The sequence below is a fragment of the Mesoplodon mirus genome (genome assembly GCF_964341445.2).
Source record: "Mesoplodon mirus genome assembly, chromosome: 8".
Classification (NCBI taxonomy): Eukaryota; Metazoa; Chordata; class Mammalia; order Artiodactyla; family Ziphiidae; genus Mesoplodon; species Mesoplodon mirus.
In genome coordinates, this window is record NC_138984.1 from 7,012,956 (window position 1) to 7,032,454 (window position 19,499).

At 46.4% G+C, this 19,499-nt stretch overlaps 1 protein-coding gene across 1 annotated transcript in view; it reads right to left on the reverse strand.

The window, feature by feature from the left end:
* Positions 1-19,499, reverse strand: part of INPP5D (inositol polyphosphate-5-phosphatase D) — a 134,537-nt gene that overhangs the window by 67,446 nt on the left and 47,592 nt on the right. Inside the window, exon 3 of the mRNA XM_082630665.1 lies at positions 1,570-1,720. Within this exon, the coding sequence (XP_082486791.1) occupies positions 1,570-1,720 (151 nt within the window). The remainder of the gene's footprint in view (positions 1-1,569; positions 1,721-19,499) is intronic.

Here is a 19,499-nt window from a genome sequence, read left to right on the forward strand (position 1 = left end):
GGGATGGCTGCCCCACGGCTCTGGACACAGAGCTGCACGGGGACATTCTCTTTAAAGGATGAGCCGTTCCTTCACTTCCTCACCTGGCTTGGGGTCCTTTCAATGGTTATGATCCCGTTTTGAGCCCCATGGGGACTGGCGGCGCCTTGAGAAGACCTGAGCCAAATTCGACCCCTTGGACTGGGGGTGGGAGACACTTGGGTTCAAGCAGACAGTGGGTCTTTTTTGGGAAGGGAAGCCAGCCGTCCTGAGATTGTGTTTCTCTTTCCGGATCTGTTGGGGGGTCTTTTTCTAGTGTTGGGGTCTTTCTTTAGACGGCTGTGCCCGGAGGGGCAGAAAGACTGGCCTGCGGGGTGAGAGGGAAGTGCAGAGGGCATTTCTGCACGGTGGCTTCTCAGTGTCGAGGCCGAGCCTGGGCTCCTGGGGACTGGGGACAGCTGGGGGACGTGCGGCCCAGGCACAGCACTGGTGAGTGACCCTGGACTCACACGTGGACATGTCGCCTCTGGCTATTTCACAGCTGAGGGCGCCTCCTACTGGGCCAGGGAGGCGACAAGGGACACGGCTGCCTGGGTCCCCTTCACCTCTGCACACCTGCGCTCCTTTGGAAACACTCTGCCTGGCCCTTGTCTCCTCCAGGAACTGGTGAGACGGCTCTTCAGAGTTTACCCTCGGAGGAGGCTGCCGATGAGCTGTGCAATCGCTCACGGTGGGTCTCCAGGCAGGTGGGAGGAAGGGTGGCCCACGGAGGAGGTTGCAAGGACGCCCAGCACGTGGCGGGCAGCAGCCAGGGATGGGCGGAGTCAGGCCGGGGACCCCACACCTCTGGTCTAATCTGTCCTTCAGGGGAGATGCCGGGGGTCTCGGTTCCAAGCCCTGGGACTTAGGAGGAGCCCTGACCAGTTGAGAGGTTCAGTTATGTATGTCAGGGCTTTCTTTCAGGACATGAACTTTTGAGGGGAAGAGAAGGGGGGCTCCCCGGCTGCACTTCCTCTCTCTGCCCGACGCTCGCTCTATTAGCCTGTCCCTCCCCTGTTGAAACAGCAGGACTGACTCTCACGTACCTTTTAGGGGCTGTACTTTATTTTCTTTTAATGATGCTATAAAGAAACATCCTTTCTCATCCTTCCAGCTTGGTGCAACCATCTCCTTCCTCATTCTCTTCACAGCAAAATTCAGCGAATTATTTTGACAATGATTTTAGCTGCATCTATTGAGCGCTTACTATGTACTAGGCGCTGGGATCTACACTGACTCCTTTGATGACACCCTGAGAGGCAGATATTATTTTTAGTGTCTCTTTAAGAGAGGTCTCTGGTTTAGAGAGGTTAAGTAATTCACCTACGGTCACACAGCTGACAATACGGGGTGCAGGAAGTTTGAACCAGGTCTGTCTGAACCCAGAGCCTGTGTTCCTAACTGGTCTTTAACCACCATGTCACCCCCTCTGATAACCGGACCCACCCAATCTACAAGCACTTGAAGTGAGAGAAGCACCCCAGAACTTCACTATGGGACTTAGATGGCAGGCAGGGTCCCGGAGGCACCTTCCCCTCCGTCCCCTCCTACCTGTCTCCTCCTCTGGCTCATCGCCTGCGTCCTCCTCCTCCAGTGGCACGGGATACTGCAGGTGGGTTACCAGGCCCATGTTCTCCTTCTTGTAAAACTCGATAAGCTGGTCCAGCTTGGTGAAGAACCTCATGGGGACGCCTTCGGATGCCTGAGGACAAATCGCAAGCAGAAGCACGTTGAACTGGCTGGAACATCACCCAACCACAAAGGCCACCTGCAGCAGAGACCAGCGAGGCCGAGGGAGTGACCACAATCCAGAAGAAGCCCTAGGCTCCTACGCAGGGCCTGCCTGTGACGCCCACACCCTCACAGCCCCTAAGAGCCACTCTGCAAAAGGCACAGATAGGACAGTTTTAAAGATCTTTTTCTTTCAGTTTTTAAAAAACTTTTATTTTTAAAAGTATTATGTTACCAAGTAATGCATTTTCGTTATGGAAAAAAATTTAAATACAGAATTTAAAAAAGAAAAAAAGAAATCACCTGTAGTCCCACAACCCCAGGAGACCTATTTTTAATAGTTTAGAATATTTTTTCTAGACTTCTTGTGTGTATGTTTGTGTGTGTTTGGTGGGGGGAGTTATTACCCCACCCCCAAGATCATTTATTTTTAAACTCGGGAAAAATCTATTATAGCAATTGTTTTGCTTTTATTTTTATATTTTTCATTTGATATAATTCTGTTTTGTCAAAACTCAGAAAATGGTTGAGGTAGCACAAAAATCTTCCCTGATTTGTATCTCTGTTGTTGATGACAGAAGAGCAGGAGGGTAATTCGACTGGACTGTTCAAATGCCCTGGGGCCAGGTCTCCTTCTTATCGCCTGGTGGCTCCAGCAGGAAACTAGGCAGCCAGCCCCGCCCACTGAGGCCCTGCCCCTGCTGAAGCCCTGCCCACATGAAGGCCCCACCTCTGTGATTCCCCCTGGTGGGCTATCAGGCAGCAGGGTAGGATGGGAGAACTGCAAGCAGGAGGCTTAGGGTCTCATCAGTGCTGTACCCTACTGCTCCTAACCCAACATGTCCCAACATCCTGTCCATGCTTCCTGTCCAGTCCCCTGCCCCACCCCTCCTTGGTGTTCCATCTCAAGGTATGGCACCATTGTCTCCCCACTGGCCCAGTCAGATACCCAGAGGACTTCTCCCTCCCTGGGCATAGATGGCAAAACTGGACAGTGTAAGGCCGGGTGTTCCTGATCCAGCCAAGAAGATGCTGAGCAAAGTCGCAGCCCCAGGTGGAGGAGAATGATGTAGCCGGGCTGTAGGGAAGAGCAGTGAGCCAGGGGCAGCTGGACAGAAGCAAGAGATCAGGCTGCTGGCGGGTACAGGGATGAGCCCCAAAGAGGCTCCCCCTCTGGGTGGGGCTTCCCAGGCCTTGGAGGAGCAGAACACCCCCCCACGTCCTATCACTAAGTGCCTAGGAGTCACCCCCCTTATCATAGTAGCTAACAGGTCAATGACATTCATGTGATTTAGAAATGATTTAGAAATGAGTTGGAGTTGGAGGTCAGGGGCCCAACTGCTCCTCCGGGGGCTGCCTGCTGCTGGGACCCATCGCCCATGGGAAAGGAGAATAGGGAAATAGGGTGCACGTCGGAAAGCCCACCCAGGTTGGTGGGGTCTGGGCTGAGCGAGGCTGGATCGTCTTGACTCGCCCACCTTCAAGTCAGGGGTCTATTGTTCCGGCACGGTTGGCACTGACGTGGGAGGTCATCAGGGCCACAGGTAAGTGGGGCTGGGAGAGCAGACAAGGCAGGATGACCCAGACCAGGACAGATGCAGACACCTGGGAATGGACCAGGACTCAGACCTGTCCCTGAGCCCTGTTCCTGGTGGTAACCCCAAGTAGCGGTGAGGATGCGTTTGCCTTCAGAGACGCCACCGCCTTCAGAGACTCCGTCTCTCCGTCACTCACCTTCACTCAGGCTCCACACTTGCCTCTCTGTCTCCCCATGTCTCTCTCTCTCCACATGTATTTGTGTGTGGGATGCAATGCATGCACGTATAAATCTGTACGTGAGGGCACGTCTCTGTTTGAGCGTGTGGCTTAAGCTATTCAGTAAATTCGTAGAGAGTTTAACAAAAGGCCGGGCCTTCTAAAAAGTAACTTAAATAGGTTGAAAACCCAAAGTGAGCGGAATAACAAAAATAATTTGACACGACACAAGGATGAACTTGATTCAGTTAAAGCAGTCATGACAAGTGTCATCCTGTCAAAAGAATTTACAGCTAATGGATGACAAGCCATTAGGCGTATGGATAAAGGATGTGAACGTATCAAAGAAAGTCAAAGTGAAACGACTCATGGGTGAGTCTGGAAAAGGGTTCTCAGCTGGAGGATGTCTGGGGAATGTGCGTTTGAGAGAGCACATGAGCTATGGCAATTTAGATGCACCAATGCTGAGACACTATTATTTTATGTACTGCTAAAAGCTAAAGCATAAACCAAGATACACCATCAAGCTGTGGGTACAACTGATTTCAGAGATGTTAATATGACAAAATAAACACCTTAGAATTGATGAAATACGCTGGGTACTAAGCGTGCAGAAGAACAGAACATTCTAAAATTCATCGGAACCCTATGGATCCAGTGAGGGAGGAGGTGGGCGGGTGCTGAGCGCTGGGACACTGCGTGTGCTTGGACTGGTCCCAGAGGCCAGGGAGCCAGGGCCTGGTGAACCACCGCTGCTGGCTGCCCAGGTGGCCCAGGTTCCCAGGAAGGTAGAGAATGAGGGTTGAGTCCAATCCAAGCCCCACTCATGGGGGTGAGGAGTGCAAGCTGGACAGGTGGGTCGGACGCTCTGTATGTCCAGGAAGGAGCAGCCCAGCCATGGCCTTCTCAGTCCTGAGCTGGGCCGAGAAAGGCCCTCTGTCAGGCAGGATGGCCAAGTCAAAGCCAGGAGTGGGAGTCGGGGTTTCCAAGTGGACAGTGCCTTGACCGTGGGCCAGCAGGAGCACTGGGGCCCTGTGGGGATGGGTGCCTGGTCAAGTGTGATTCTGCCTGCCCATGCAGCCCATAGTCAGGGGCCAGATCTGCTTACTGTCGTGTCCCCAGATGATGCCAAAGGGCCTGGCTGTCGTGGGAAGCTCGGCAATTAGTGCTTTGCGTGGACTTGCAGGATGAGGGTCAGGATGAGTCAGGGGGAGAGATGGTCAGAGAGGACCCTTTGTGGGCCTGGGACTGGGGATACAGAGCAATGGCTGGGGGGAGGGTAGGTAGCAGGGGAGCACCCCCTTCCTTCACCCTCAATCTGACCTGCCAAAGGTGATGCCTTTCCAACACTTTAAAATGTCAAATGTCTGACTACAAGGTTGTCATGTGTATCATTCAGGTCCAGGCAGGAAGCAGATGCCACATTTGCCTGGGGGGATTTCAGAAGGACTTAGTGGACAGGGTGTAGGAATACACCTGCGAAGGCCTGATCCAAGCATAAGGGGGGCAGACGCAGGACCCAGAGAGGGCTGCCAGGCTGGAGCTGAGGTCTTCCGCGAAGCCAGCCCCATAGGGAGGGAGCAGGGGTGGGAGGTCCCCCACCCTCCCATCATGCAGCTGTGCCTCCCATCCTCCAAACGCCACTGGAAGCCAGGGGATTTGGAGGGGGTCTGGGTCCGAACGTGAGACACACAGCACAGAAGCAGCCCACGGAGCCCACGGTGACAAGACGCCCAGGGAAGCAGTGGGAAAGTAAGGCTTGCGTGTCCTGCAGGCAAGGGCAGCCCTCACCCCAGGAGGGGGGCCGGCCATGCTTCTGGGGCAGGGGGCTGCCCTGGATCCTTAACGGCCACCAGATTTCAATTCCTCATTCCACAGTCGCTGCCTTCCTGAAGAGATTCGCCAAGTCATTCTGAAACAGAGAAGGAAACCCTGAAGCCCCACGCTAGCCGTTCGCTGCAGACAGCGGCCCTCACAGTTACAGATGTTCCCCAGGGTGGTGTCCCTGGGGGAGTGATGGAATTTCTGCTCTGCGGCAACTCTCCCACCACCAGGAACAAACTTCTTCTCTCTGTGGCAGATCCACAGCGCACAGAGCAGAAGCTTGATCTGAAAAACACAGAGCAGCAATTCCTGCGTTAAGTCGGCTCTGAACTTACGACGTGCGGGGCAAAGAGCAGACGTCCCTCGTGGTTTGTGGGATCGACTGAATGGACGTGAATTTATGTTCATCACCAAAAGTGATGCAGGAAAAAAAACGTGGTTAGTTCAGATCGTGAAACAAGATACCTAACTCTTCTCTTGCCTCCTCTTGCCAGGTCTATGGAAATTTCCAGGTGATTTCCAGCAAGATTATTTCAGGGAGTCCCTGCAGACAGCGCCTTGCCAAGCCCAGCTGTGCCTGCCTCCCCACAAGCTTATAAGTTTTCGAAGGAAAGGGACCCTGCTAGGTTCAGCCTCATGTAGTTCCCCAGGTGCCTTGTGCGGCTAATGACAGGCCTTACCCCTGTTTTGAGGCATGTGTGCAGTGCCTAAAAGGGACTTCACAGTTGAAAAGCTGTAGCTTCCCACACTGCGATGTGGGCTGCTGAACTGGAATCTGCAGGGAGAGACCCCTTCACTCTACGGCTTGGCACCTGTGCTCGTCCAGGTACAGTACTCCTGGGAAGGTGCGGACAAAGGGGACAGGGCTGCCCACCGCCCCCCCGCCAAGGCCCCAGACCACTAGGGTCTTTAAAACAAAGGACAGCTGATGTCCAGACTGTTGGAGGCTCAGGGCTGCAGTCTCTGAGAAATGTGGTGTTTCCAGAACTAGTTCCTGGGCTCTGACTTTCAGACACCCTCCAGGGGAAGGCGGAGCAAGGCAGGGAGGCCGGAGCACCCTGCAGGCCGAACTTTCCCAGAGGGTAATTTTAACTTCAGTGCTGTCTGTTGTCACTAAATGGGGAACTGAAAGAAGGCGAGGCCCCCAGGAGGAAGCCAGCAAGGGGGCTCCAGGAAGACGCTGCTGCCCGGCACCGTCTCCTCAGGCTCTGCCAGGCTTCGTTTTAAAACGAAAAGTATATACAAGCATTGTGGAAATTTTACAAATAATGGGAAAGTGTGCAGAAGTGGGGTGGGGGGCAGTGTGCTTATTATCCCAACTATAGCAAAGCGTTTCTTTCAAGTCGGTGGGAAGGTCACTAGAAAGATCTGAAGCAGGGAGACAATGCCATTTGTCTGCTGTGACGGGAACGGCGGGGTGGGAGGCGCTGGTGTCATTACTGTTTCCTTTTTCCCAGTGGGAAGACCCTGGGCCTGTGGAGGCTGGAATGGTGTCAGAGGCCTCAGAGGCAGTGGCGGGCATAGAGCTGGATTCAGCCCAAGCCCGGGAGTCTCCAGAGCTGGGGCTCCCACACGTCCAGAGGCAGCTGCACTGATGGAGCAGAGAGAGGGATAATGTGGAATTTGGCTGTCCAGGCCCAATCCCCGCCCCCAGCAGCATTTCCTCCACTCAGACATCAGCTCAGCAGGGGCAGGACTCCCCGCCCAGGCCTGCCCACCTCCCAGAGTCTGGAAGCTACCTCCTCCCGCCCTGTCTCTGCCCTCCCGCACCTCTGCCAGCCCCTGAGATGCTCTCCTTGGTCTTTCTTCTGCCCTCAAGCCTGGTCTGAATCTTTAAGCACCTCCTCTCCCCCAAACCTCTTCCTAAGAATCACAGACTCCAACTTGGCTGATGTCGCTGCCATTTGATGAGATGGGAAAGGGGGGTGTGCAGGCGGGTCGGGGAAGAGCCCTGGAGAAAAGCTTCAGATCCAGAAATCCCTCTTCAGCCATCTGACCTGGAATGGACCCCAGGATGTGTCTCCTTAAAATCCGATCAGCTCTTCCTTTTTCCCCTCCCTTCTCCTTTTTACTTTAAGACATGTATCATTTTTCTTTCTTTCCTTGCTCTTCCTTTGAAGTAGCCAGAGCCAGTGGGGTTTTGGGCCAAGGAAGTGGTCAGGGGGCAGAGGAAGTAGCTGGGGCAGGGGAGTGATCAGAGCCTTAGAAGCTGGCCTCGCCCGGGGCCCAGGGGCAGCAGAGCAGGAAACGAGCAAATGAAATATATGGAGAAACGGGGGCGGGTCTCTCACTGCCAGGGAAGGGAGTTAGGTTAGAATGAACTCTGTCTGCAGTGTTCAGCTGGAAGGGGAAGCTTCATTGTGAACTCAGGGTTTTTTTTTTTTTACTATATACAGGTAAATACTGATGCAGGTGTGAGTGCGTGTGTGTGTCCACACACATTTCCCGGCTCTGTCTTCTGAGAGGATCCAGAAGCAACAACACCCCAGTGGCAATGACCCCACCTAAATACCACCCTCCAACGAAAAGAACCAGACTCCTTGGAGAGAGGGCCAGGCTGAATCTAGGGCTGTGGCAGGAAAGGTATATGTGGGCCTGGAACATCTGTTGCCCCAGAAAGTAAGGAAATGTTCACAAAATGATGAAGATTTGTCAAAAGGGTACAGGAGTCAGGAGACAACTGAAAGGACAGTTGAAAGGACCATCTGGCACAATTTGAGCATCAAAATGAATAATAAAAATAATTATAATTCATTGAATAAAATAGGAATTCATGAGTCTATACTCATGTAAATAAATGAGAAGGGAAATCTCTTTCTCACAGTAGAATGCCAGTTAGTAACTGTCACAGGAATGATGGAAATAGTCACCGTTTGGCAACCTTCACAGTAATAGCTGATTCAGGAAAGAATCAACAGATGCCAAAGATGCTAAAACTAGTGGGTGAGCATCTGAGGAGGAGCAGGCTCTCTCGATTGCCTCAAAGTGTCTTCCACAAGAGTTAATCATTTTAAAGGGGAAAATAGTAACTTTACAATGAGAAAACCTGGAAGACCCCACCTTAACCAAGTGGCAGAGTTCACTTTACCAGTAATGGGACAAAGTGACATGGTGCCCTCCTGGGATGGGTACACAGAGGACACAGCAGTGCTTCTGTGATGCACCCACCAAAATGCAGCAACTGGCCTCAGTTGCATGGAAACACCTAAAAACCCCACATTGAGGGACAGTCTGCAAAATTACTAGCCTATTCTCTGCAAAAATGCCAAGGTCATGAAAGACGAAGAACTGTGCCTCTAATGGGCACTAAATGGATGTGATAATTACATGCAACATGTGACCCTGGATTGAATTTTGGTCCAGAGGGGAAGGTACAAATAAATAAATATTTGTTTACATATGAATTTTACATATATTATATATAAGTATGTATATCTTATCTACTTGTAAATATGTATAATATATGGAAAACATATATAAAAATATTTATTTTTAATATAAATATTTAAATAAAATCTACATATTGCTATAAAGGGCATTATTAAGACAACTGGAGAAATTTGAATGGGGTCTGAAGATTAGATAATAGTATTTTATCTATGTTAATTTCCTGATTTTGATGGTTGAACTGAGGTTATGTAAGAGAGTATTATCATTTAGGAAAAACACATTGAAATATTTAGCAATAATGGGGCATTGTCAGCAACTTATGCTCCAATAATTTAAAAAATAATAATAACATGAGACCAAGAGAATGAGAAACTTATTATGCTAAAATGTTGATTGGGGAAAGTGAATGAAGGGAATACAGGAACTTTTTGTACTGTTCTTGAAATATTTCTGTTAGTCTGAAGTTATTTTCAAAATAAAAATTGAAGAAGACAATCAGGGTGGAAATGATCTATATCTTAAACAGGAGGGTGGTTATATCTAATAACTCTTTTGAGCTATACACTATAATAAAAAGTTTTTTTAAAAAAATTAGCTTGTGTAACCTAGCTCATTAAATTAATATGCACACAAGAGCACATACACAGGAACAGGGTTCAAGATGGCGGAGTAGAAGGACGTGCACTCACTCCTTCTTGCGAGAGCACCGGAATCACATCTAACTGCTGAACAATCATTGACAGGAAGACACTGGAACTCACTAGAAATGATACCCCACATCCAAAGACAAAGGAGAAGCCACAGTGAGATGGCAGGAGGGGCGCAATCACAATAAAATCAAATCCCATAACTGCTGGTGGGTGACTCACAAACTGGAGAACACTTATACCATGGAAGTCCACCCACTGGAGTGAAGGTTCTGAGCCCCACGTCAGGCTTCCCAACTTGGGGGTCCAGCAACAGGAGGAGGAATTCCCAGAGAATCAGACTTGGAAGGCTAGCAGGATTTGACTGCAGGACTTTGACAGCACTGGGGGAAACAAAGACCCCACTCTTGGAGGACACACACAAACTAGTGTGCACATCAGGACTCAGGGGGAAGGAGCAGTGACCCCAGAGGAGACTGAACCAGACCTACCTGCTAGTGTTGGAGGGCCTCCTGCAGAGGTAGGGGGCGGCTGTAGTTCACTGCGGGGGACAAGGACATTGGCAGCAGAAGTTCTGGGAAGTACTCCTTGGCATAAGCCCTCCTGGAGTCTGCCATTAGCCCCACCAAAGAGCCTGTAGGTTCCAGTGCTGGGTCACCTCAGGCCAAACAACCAACAGGGAGGGAACTCAGCCACACCCATCAGCAGACAAGTGGTTTAACATTTTACGGAGCTCTTCCCACCAGAGCAACACCCAGCTCTATCCATAACCAGTTCCTCCCATCAGGGAGCTTGCAGAAGCCTCTTAGATAGCCTCATCCACCAGAGGGCAGATAGCAGAAACCAGAAGAACTACATTCTTGCAGCCTGTGGAATGAAAACTACATTCACAGAAAGAAAGACAACATGAAAAGGCAGAGGACTATGTACCAGATGAAGGAACAAGATAAAACCCCATAAAAACAGCTAAATGAAGTGAAGATAGGCAAACTTCCAGAAAAAGAATTCAGAATAATGATAGTGAAGACAAGCCAGGACCTCAGAAAAAGAATGGAGTCAAAGATCGAGAAGATGCAAGAAATGTTTAACAAAGACCTAGAAGAATTAAAGAACAAACACCTAGAAGAATTAAAGAGCAAACAAACAGAGATGAACAATACAACAACTGAAATGAAAAATACACTAGAAGGAATCAACAGCAGAATAACTGAGGAAGAAGAACGGATAAGTGACCTGGAAGACAGAATGGTGGAAATCACTGCTGCAGAACAGAATAAAGAAAAAAGAATGAAAAGAAATGAAGACAGCCTAAAAGACCACTGGGACAACATTAAGCATACCAACATTCGAATTATAGGGATCCCAGAAGGAGAAGAGAGAGAGAAAGGACCTGAGAAAATACTTGAAGAGATTATAGTCGAAAACTTCCCCAACATGGGAAAGGAAACAGCCACCCAAGTCCAGGAAACGCAGAGAGTCCCAGGCAGGATAAAACCAAGGAGAAACACATTGAGACACATAGTAATCAAACTGACAAAAATTAAAGACAAAGAAAAATTATTAAGAGCAACAAGGGAAAAATGACAAATAACATACAAGGGAACTTCCATAAGGTTAACTGCTGAATTCTCCGCAGAAACTCTAAAAGCCAGAAGGGAGTGGCACGATATATTTAAAGTGATGAAAGGGAAGAACCTACAACCAAGATTACTCTACCCGGCAAGGATCTCTTTCAGATTCGATGGAGAAATCAACAGCTTTACAGACAAGCAAAAGCTAAGAGAATTTAGTACCACCAAACCAGCTCTACAACAAATGTGAAAGGAACTTCTCTAAGTGCAAAACACAAGAGAAGAAAAGGACCTGCAAAAACAAACCCAAAACAGTTAAGAAAATGGTAATAGGAACATACATATCAACAATTCCCTTAAATGTGAATGGATTAAATGCTACAACCAAAAGACACAGGCTTGCTAAATGGATACAAAAACAAGACCCATATATATGCTGTCTATAAGAGACCCACTTCAGACCTAGGGACACATACAGACTGAAAGTGAGGACATGGTAAAAGATTTTCCATGCAAATAGAAATCAAAAGAAAGCTGGAGTAGCAATACTCATATCAGATAAAATAGATTGTAAAATAAAGAAGGTTACAAGAGACAAGGAAGGACACTACATAATGGTCAAGGGATCAATCCAAGAAGAAGATATAAGAATTATAAATATATATGTACCCAACATAGGAGCACCTCAATACATAAGGCAAATGCTAACAGCTATAAAAGAGGAAATTGACAGTAACACAATAATAGTGGGGGAATTTAACACCTCACTTACACCAATGGACAGATCATCCAGACAGAAAATTAACAAGGAAACACAAGCTTTACATGATACAATAGACTAGATAGATTTAATTGTTATTCATAGGATATTCCATCCAAAAACAGAAGATTACACTTTCTTCTCAAGTGCACACAGAACATTCTCCAGGAAAGATCACATCTTGGGTCACAAACCAAGTCTCGGTAAATTTAAGAAAATTGAAATCATATCAAGCATCTTTTCTGACTACAACGCTATGAGATTAGAAATCAATTACAGGGAAAAAAACACAAACACATGGAGGCTAAACCATATGTTACTAAATAACCAACAGATCACTGAAGAAATCAAAGAGGAAATAAAAAAATACCTAGAAACAAATGACAACAAAAACACGATGGTCCATAACCTATGGGATGCAGAAAAAGCAGTTCTAAGAGGGAAGTTTATAGCAATACAAGCCTGCCTCAAGAAACAAGAAAAATCTCAAATAAACAATCTAACCTTCACCTAAAGGAACTAGAGAAACAAGAACAAACAAAATCCAAAGTTAGGAGAAGGAAAGAAATCATAAAGATCAGAGCAGAAATAAATGAAATAGAAACAAAGAAAACAATAGCAAAGATCAATAAAACTAGAAGCTGGTTCTTTGAGAAGATAAACGAAATTGATAAACCTTTAGTCAGACTCATCAAGAAAATAAAAGGAGAAGACTCAAATCAACAGAATTAGAAACGAAAAAGGAGAAGTTACAACGTACACCGCAGAAATACAAAGCATCATAAGAGACTAGTATGAGCAACTCTATGCCAATAAAATGGACAACATGGAAGAAATGGACAAATTCTTAGAAAGGTATAACCTTCCAAGACTGAACCAGGAAGAAATAGAAAATATGAACAGAGCAATCACAAGTAATGAAATTGAAACGGTGATTAAAAATCTTCCAACAAAGAAAAGGACCGGATGGCTTCACAGGTGTATTTTATCAAACATTTAGAGAAGAGCTAACACCCATTCTTCTCAAACTCTTCCAAAAAATTGCAGAGGAAGGAATACTCCCAAACTCATTCTATGAGGCCACCATTCCACCAGGAAAAGATACTACAAAAAAAGAAAATTACAGACCAATATCACTGGTGAATATAGATGCAAAAGTCCTCAACAAAATACTAGCAGACAGAATCCAACAACACATTAAAAGGGTTATACACCATGATCAAGTGGGATTTATCCCAGGGTTGCAAGGATTCTTCAATATAGGCAATTCAATCAATGTGATACACCATATTAACAAATTGAAGGATAAAAGCCATAGGATCAACTCAATAGATGCAGAAAAAGCTTTTGACATATTTCAACACCCATTTATGATAAGAACTCTCCAGAAAGTGGGTATAGAGGGAACCTGCCTCAATGTAATAAAAGGCATATAGAGCAAACCCACAGCAAACATCATTCTCAATGGTGAAAAACTGAAAGCATTTCCTTTAAAATCAGGAACAAGACAAGGATATCCACTCTCACCACAATTATTCACCATAGTTTTGGAAGTCATAGCCATGCGTGGCAATCGGAGAAGGAAAATAAATTAGAGGAATACAAATTGGAAAAGAAGTAAAGCTGTCACTGTTTGCAGATGAAATGATACTATACATAGAGAATCCTAACGATGCCACCAAAAAGCTACTAGAGCTAATCAATGAATCTGGTAAATTTGCAGGATACAAAATTAACACACAGAAATTTCTTGCATTCCTATACACTAACAATGAAAGATCATAAAGAGAAATTAAGGAAACAATCCCATTCACCACTGCAACAAAAAGAATAAAATACCTAGGAATAAACCTACCTAAGGAGGTAAAAGACCTGTACTCAGAAAACTATAAGACACTGATGAAAGAAATCAGAGATGACACAAACAGATGGAGAGATATACCATATTTTTGGATTGGAATAATCAATATTGTGAAAATGACTAACTACCCAAAGCAATCTACAGATTCAAAGCAATCCCTATCAAATTACCAATGGCATTTTTTACAGGACTAGAAAAAAAATCTTAAACTTTGTAAGGAGACACAAAAGACCCCAAAGAGCCAAAGTAGTCTTGAGGGAAAAAAATGGAGCTGGAGGAATCAGACTTCCTGACTTCAGACTATACTACAAAGCTACAGTAATCAAGACAATATGGTACTGGCACAAAAACAGAAACATAGATCAATGGAACAGTATAGAGAGCCCACAGATAAACCCATGCACCTATGGTCAACTAATCTATGACAAAGGAGGCAAGGATATACAATGGAGAAAAGACAGTCTCTTCAATAAGTGGTGCTGGGAAAACTGGACAGCTATATGTAAAAGAATGAACTTAGAACAGTCCCTAACACCATACAGAAAACTAAACTCAAAATGGATTCGAGACCTAAATGTAAGACCAGACACTATAAAACTCTTAGAGGAAAACATAGGAAGAACACTCTATGACATAAATCACAGCAAGATCTTTTTTGATCCACCTTCTAGAGTAATGGAAATAAAAACAAAAATAAACAAATGGGACCTAATGAAACTTCAAAGCTTTTGCACAGCACAGGAAACCATAAATGAGACGAAAAGACAACCCTCAGAATGGGAGAAAATATTTGCAAACGAATCAATGGACAAAGGATTAATCTCCAAAATATATAAACAGCTCATGCAGCTCAATATTAAAAAAAATAAACAACTGGATCATAAAATGGGCAGAAGACCTAAATAGACATTTCTCCAAAGAAGACATACAGATGGCCAAGAGGCACATGAAAAGCTGCTCAACATCACTAATTATTAGGGAAATGCAAATCAAAACTACAATGAGGTATCACCTTACACTGGTTAGAATGGGCATCATCAGAAAATCTACAAACAACAAATGCTGGAGAGGGTGTGGAGAAAGGGAACCCTCTTGCACTGTTGGTGGGAATGTAAATTGATACAGCCACTATGGAGAACAGTATGGAAGTTCCTTAAAAAACTAAAAATAGAATTACCATATGACCCAGCAATCCCACTACTGGGCATATACCCAGAGAGACCATAATTCAAAGAGACACATGTAACCCAATATACATTGCAGCACTATTTACAATAGCAAGGTCATGGAAGGAACCTAAATGTCCATCAACAAATGAATGGATAAAGAAGATGTGGTACATATATACAATGGAATATTACTCAGCCATAAAAAGGAACGAAATTGGGTCATTTGTAGAGATGTGGATGGACCTAGAGACTGTCATAGAGAGTGAAGTAAGTCAGAAAGAGAAAAACAAATATTTTATATTAACGCATATATGTGGAATCTAGAAAAATGGTATAGATGAACTGGTTTTCAGGGCAGAAACAGAGACACAGATGTAGAGAAAAAATGTATGGACAGCAATGGGGGAAAACGGTGGGCAGGGGTGGTGATGTGATGAATTGGGAGATTGGGATTGATATGTATACACTAATATGTATAAAATAGATAACCAATAAGACCCTGCTGTATAAAAAAAATAAAATAAAATTCAAAAAACCAAAAAAAACCCCCCACACACACACCCAAAGAGGGAGGGGTTTAAAAGTCATCTTGTCCAATCCCTATCAAAATATCCAGGAGATTTTTCACAGAACTAGAACAAATAATCCTAAAATTTATATGGAACTGCAAAAGAGCACAAATTGCCAAAGCAGTCCTAAGGAAAAAGAGCAAAGCTGGAGGTATAACCTTCCCTGATTTCAGACTATACTACAAAGCTATAGTGATCAAAACAGTATGGTATTGGCACAAAAACAGACACACAGATCAATGGAACAGAATAGAGAACCCAGAAATAAACCCATGTACCTACAATCAATTAATTAATCTATGACAAAAGAGGTAAGAATATACAATGGAGAAAAGACAGTCTCTTTCAACAAATACTTTTTGGAAAACTGGACAGACACACATAAAATAATGAGATTAGAACAATCCCTCATACCATATACAAAAATAAACTCAAAATGGTTTAAAGACCCTAATGTAAGACATGAAACCATAAAACTCCTAGAAGAGAACATAGGTGGAACACTCTTTGACATAAATTGTAGCAATATTTTCTTGGATCAGTCTCCTAAGGAAAAAGAAATACAAGCAAAGATAAACAAATGGGACCTAATTAAACGTAAAAGCTTTTGAACAACAAAGGAATCCATCAACAAAACGAAAAGACAACCTACAGAAGGGGAGAAGATATTTGCAAATCATGTGACTGACAAGGGGTTAATATTTGATGTACAAATAGCACATACAACTCAATAGAAAAAAAAATCCAATAAAAAAATGGGCAGATTGCGAAAGACATTTTTCCAAAGAAGACACACAGATGGCTAACAGACACATGAAAAGATGCTCAACATTGCTAATTATTAGAGAAATGTAAATCAAAATCACAATGAAGTATCACCTTACACCTCTCAGAATGGCTATCCTCAAAAACTCTACAAATAACAAATGTTGGTGAGGATGCGAAGAAAAAGGAATTCCTATACACTGTTGGTGGAAATGTAAACTGGTGTAGCCACAATGGAAAACAGTATGGAGGTTCCTTAAAAAACTAAAAATAGAACTACAATATGATCCAGCAATTCCACTCCTGGGTATATATCTGAAAAAAATGAAAATACTAATTCAAAAAGATACATGCACGCCAATGTTCACAGCAGCACTATTTACAATAGCCAAGATGTGAAAGCAACCTAAGTGCCCATCAACAGATGATTGGATTAGTAAGATGTGGTATACATATACAGTGGAATATCAGCCATAAAAAAGAATGAAATAATGCCACTCGCAGCAATGTGGTTAGACCTAGAGAATATTATGCTTAGTGAAATAAGTCAGAGAAAGACAAATACTATATGCTATCACTTATATGTGGAATCTAAAAAATAATACAAATGAATGTTTATACAAAACAGAAAAGACTTGCAGATATAGAAAACATACTTGTTACTAAACTGGAGAGGGAAGAGGAGAGGGGCAGATTAGGGGTATGGGTATGGGTATGGGATATGAACTACTGTTTACAAAATAGATAAGCAACAAGGATATACTTACTATATAGCACAGAGAAATATACCCTATAATGGAATATAATGTGCAAAAACACTGAATCACTATGCTGTACACCTGAAATTGACACAGTATTGTAAATCAACTATACTTTAATTTTTAAAAAATCCACCTTGTCTGAAAGTGTCTGATTTTTTTTTTAATTGCACAAAAGCTTTTCTGGTCTATATACATCTGGAAGCCTTTGTACAAAAACTACATCTTGGAAACTTCTTTGATGCTCAATTAACCATAATAGTACTGATGTATGAAAAATAAAGAGACAATCACAGAGTCGCTCAGCACGAGTGGACGGAGGTGAGGCAGTGGCCACAGCCCTACAAGCCACGTGGTGGGTGTGCTCTCGGGACTGACCAGTGGGGAGGGGTAGCACTTTCTTCAGTTACACACACTTTTCAGGCTGGGGCTGAAATCCAGGTGCCCCGGGCAATTGGTCGTGGGGGAGTGGAGCTGGGCTCCTGCAAAGGTCCCATCTATTGATGAGCAGGGCAGGTTTTGTTGTGTGACCAGGAGAGGGGGGGAGCCTGGAAGGGCAGGTGGCTGGGGTAGATGTTGACATAGCTTCTTTCTCTCCCAGGACCCATGGGCTCGGCTTAGCTTCTGGGAAGAACAAGAGAGAGATGGAGACTGAAGCATGGACTTTGGAGGAGCAGAACCTCGTAGGCTGGGAGATGGGCTTTGGCACCTGGCAGAGCCCCAAGCAGGGACAGGGACCCTGGTGTTCTTGTGGTGCACAGGGCAGCGCACAGCTGCTTCAAATGTCTAGCCTGCCACAGCCCTGCACAAGCAGGAGAGGGGAAGGATGCCCTGTGCAGTGCCACAGCTGGCCAGCCAGCAGAGGGCACGCTGAGGGGTCTTTCAGGATGTCTCAGAGTTACTCATGGGACCTTTTGAAGGGGCTACCTCCTGGCAGTCAGGCTGCAGGGAACTGGAGCTGCCACATCTCGTAAAAGGCCTGGTGTTGTAGGTTCCTGGGAGCTCACAGGCTGTGAGCTGTGAGAGGGGCACCTGGAGGGCGGAGATGGTGGTTGGGGAAGGTGAGCTCTCTGGGTCCAGGTCTGGGGGATTGAGGCCTCCTTTCCTTGGTCTTGCTTTGAAACTGTGGACAATCCTGGGTATCAGTCACTCAGGACAAAAGATAGGTCATGGTGACAAGGACACAGTTCCCTGCTGTATGTCCTGTGACAGGGGCAGGGGAGGGGGCCCTCTGAGGGGTCTCCTGGAACCTCCCTGGCCCTTCCCAGGTGAGGGTCCCACTCCCCAAAAGGAAGAAACTGGAACTGGGCGAGGCGTGTTAGGTATGTTATCTAATGTACAGTCTCTCGGGACTTCCCCGGTGGTCCAGTGGTTAAGAATCCGCCTTCCAATGCAGGGGACGTGAGTTCGATCCCTGTTCGGGGAACTAAGCTCCCGCATGCCACGGGGCATGCCACTAAGTCCATGGACTCTAGAGCCTGTGCACCACAAGTAGAGAGAAGCCCGCGCGCCGCAACGAAAGATCCCACATGCCTCAATGAAGATCCCGCGTGCTGCAACTAAGACCCGACACAGCCAAATAAGTAAATACATATTAAAGAATAATAATTTACAGTCTCTTGAATATCACAGGTGGGTGCCACTGCTCCATGCTATAGATGAGAAAACTGAGTCTCGGGGAGGTTGAGCAACTTGCCTGGTGGTCAGAGACACCGTCAGAAGAACAGTGCCCAGGGAGGACGTTTCAAGATGAGGAAGGGGATGGGAGGTGGTGGGTGGCACGGATAGCTAGACGGGGGTGCGGGGACCAGACACAGGGTGCCGCCAGCTCGGGGTGCAACCAGGTGGCTGGAGATCCTCCGGCAGACTCCAGCCTCCAGCGGCTCAGTGGGCGGCTTGGGTGGTGTGAAAGCTGGCGTGTGGGAGAAGCTCTTATACTGGTGGCAGCAGGCACCCTCCGTGTGGTGATGGGTGGTGGCGGGAGTGGGGAGGCTGGCATTTGCTATCTGTGGGCACAGTCCTGCATCCACTGCCCACCCACAACAGGGTCCTAAAGCCACTTGTCTGGGGCTTTGAAGAGGGTAAAAGCCAACACCAGGCTTGTTCTGAGTCTCCTCCGGGCAGAAGGGAGGGATGTGACATCTCTGGGAAGAGGCATGAAGCTTAAAGGAAGAAAAGGAGAAACTGAGTGCCGGGCCGGCGCAGCCCCCGCCCTCCCCTCCCCGCCTCCAGAGGTAGCCAACGGGACATCTCTGCTCTGAGCTTGCACCGGGCAGCCCTGGCCCCTTTCTGCCCAGGTCTGGAGGGCCTGGCACTGTTGGGGATGGGTTCTGTCTCGCGCCCAGCCAGCAGGCTGGGGTCTCCCATCCACCTTGTTCCAATCAGCCCCCACTTCCCGAGGCTTGGTTCTTCAGCTTTGCTCTTGCCTTGGTTTGGGCAGACTTCCCGGAACGGCTTGGCATGGGCTCCGCTCGCCCGCCAGTCTCCACACTCATTTCTAAATCCACGTCCCTCCCTGAGTTTCAGAGCTGACGTCCCCATTTCTCAACCCATGCCCCCTACTTGGGCTCATAACCATTCACCGCCCCACTTCTCAGTCCCTGCTTCCTGTAGTCACTCCTCCCCAGGTTGCCCCCAACCTTGCCACCCACCCAACAGAGCCAGTGGCCCGGCAAGCCCGC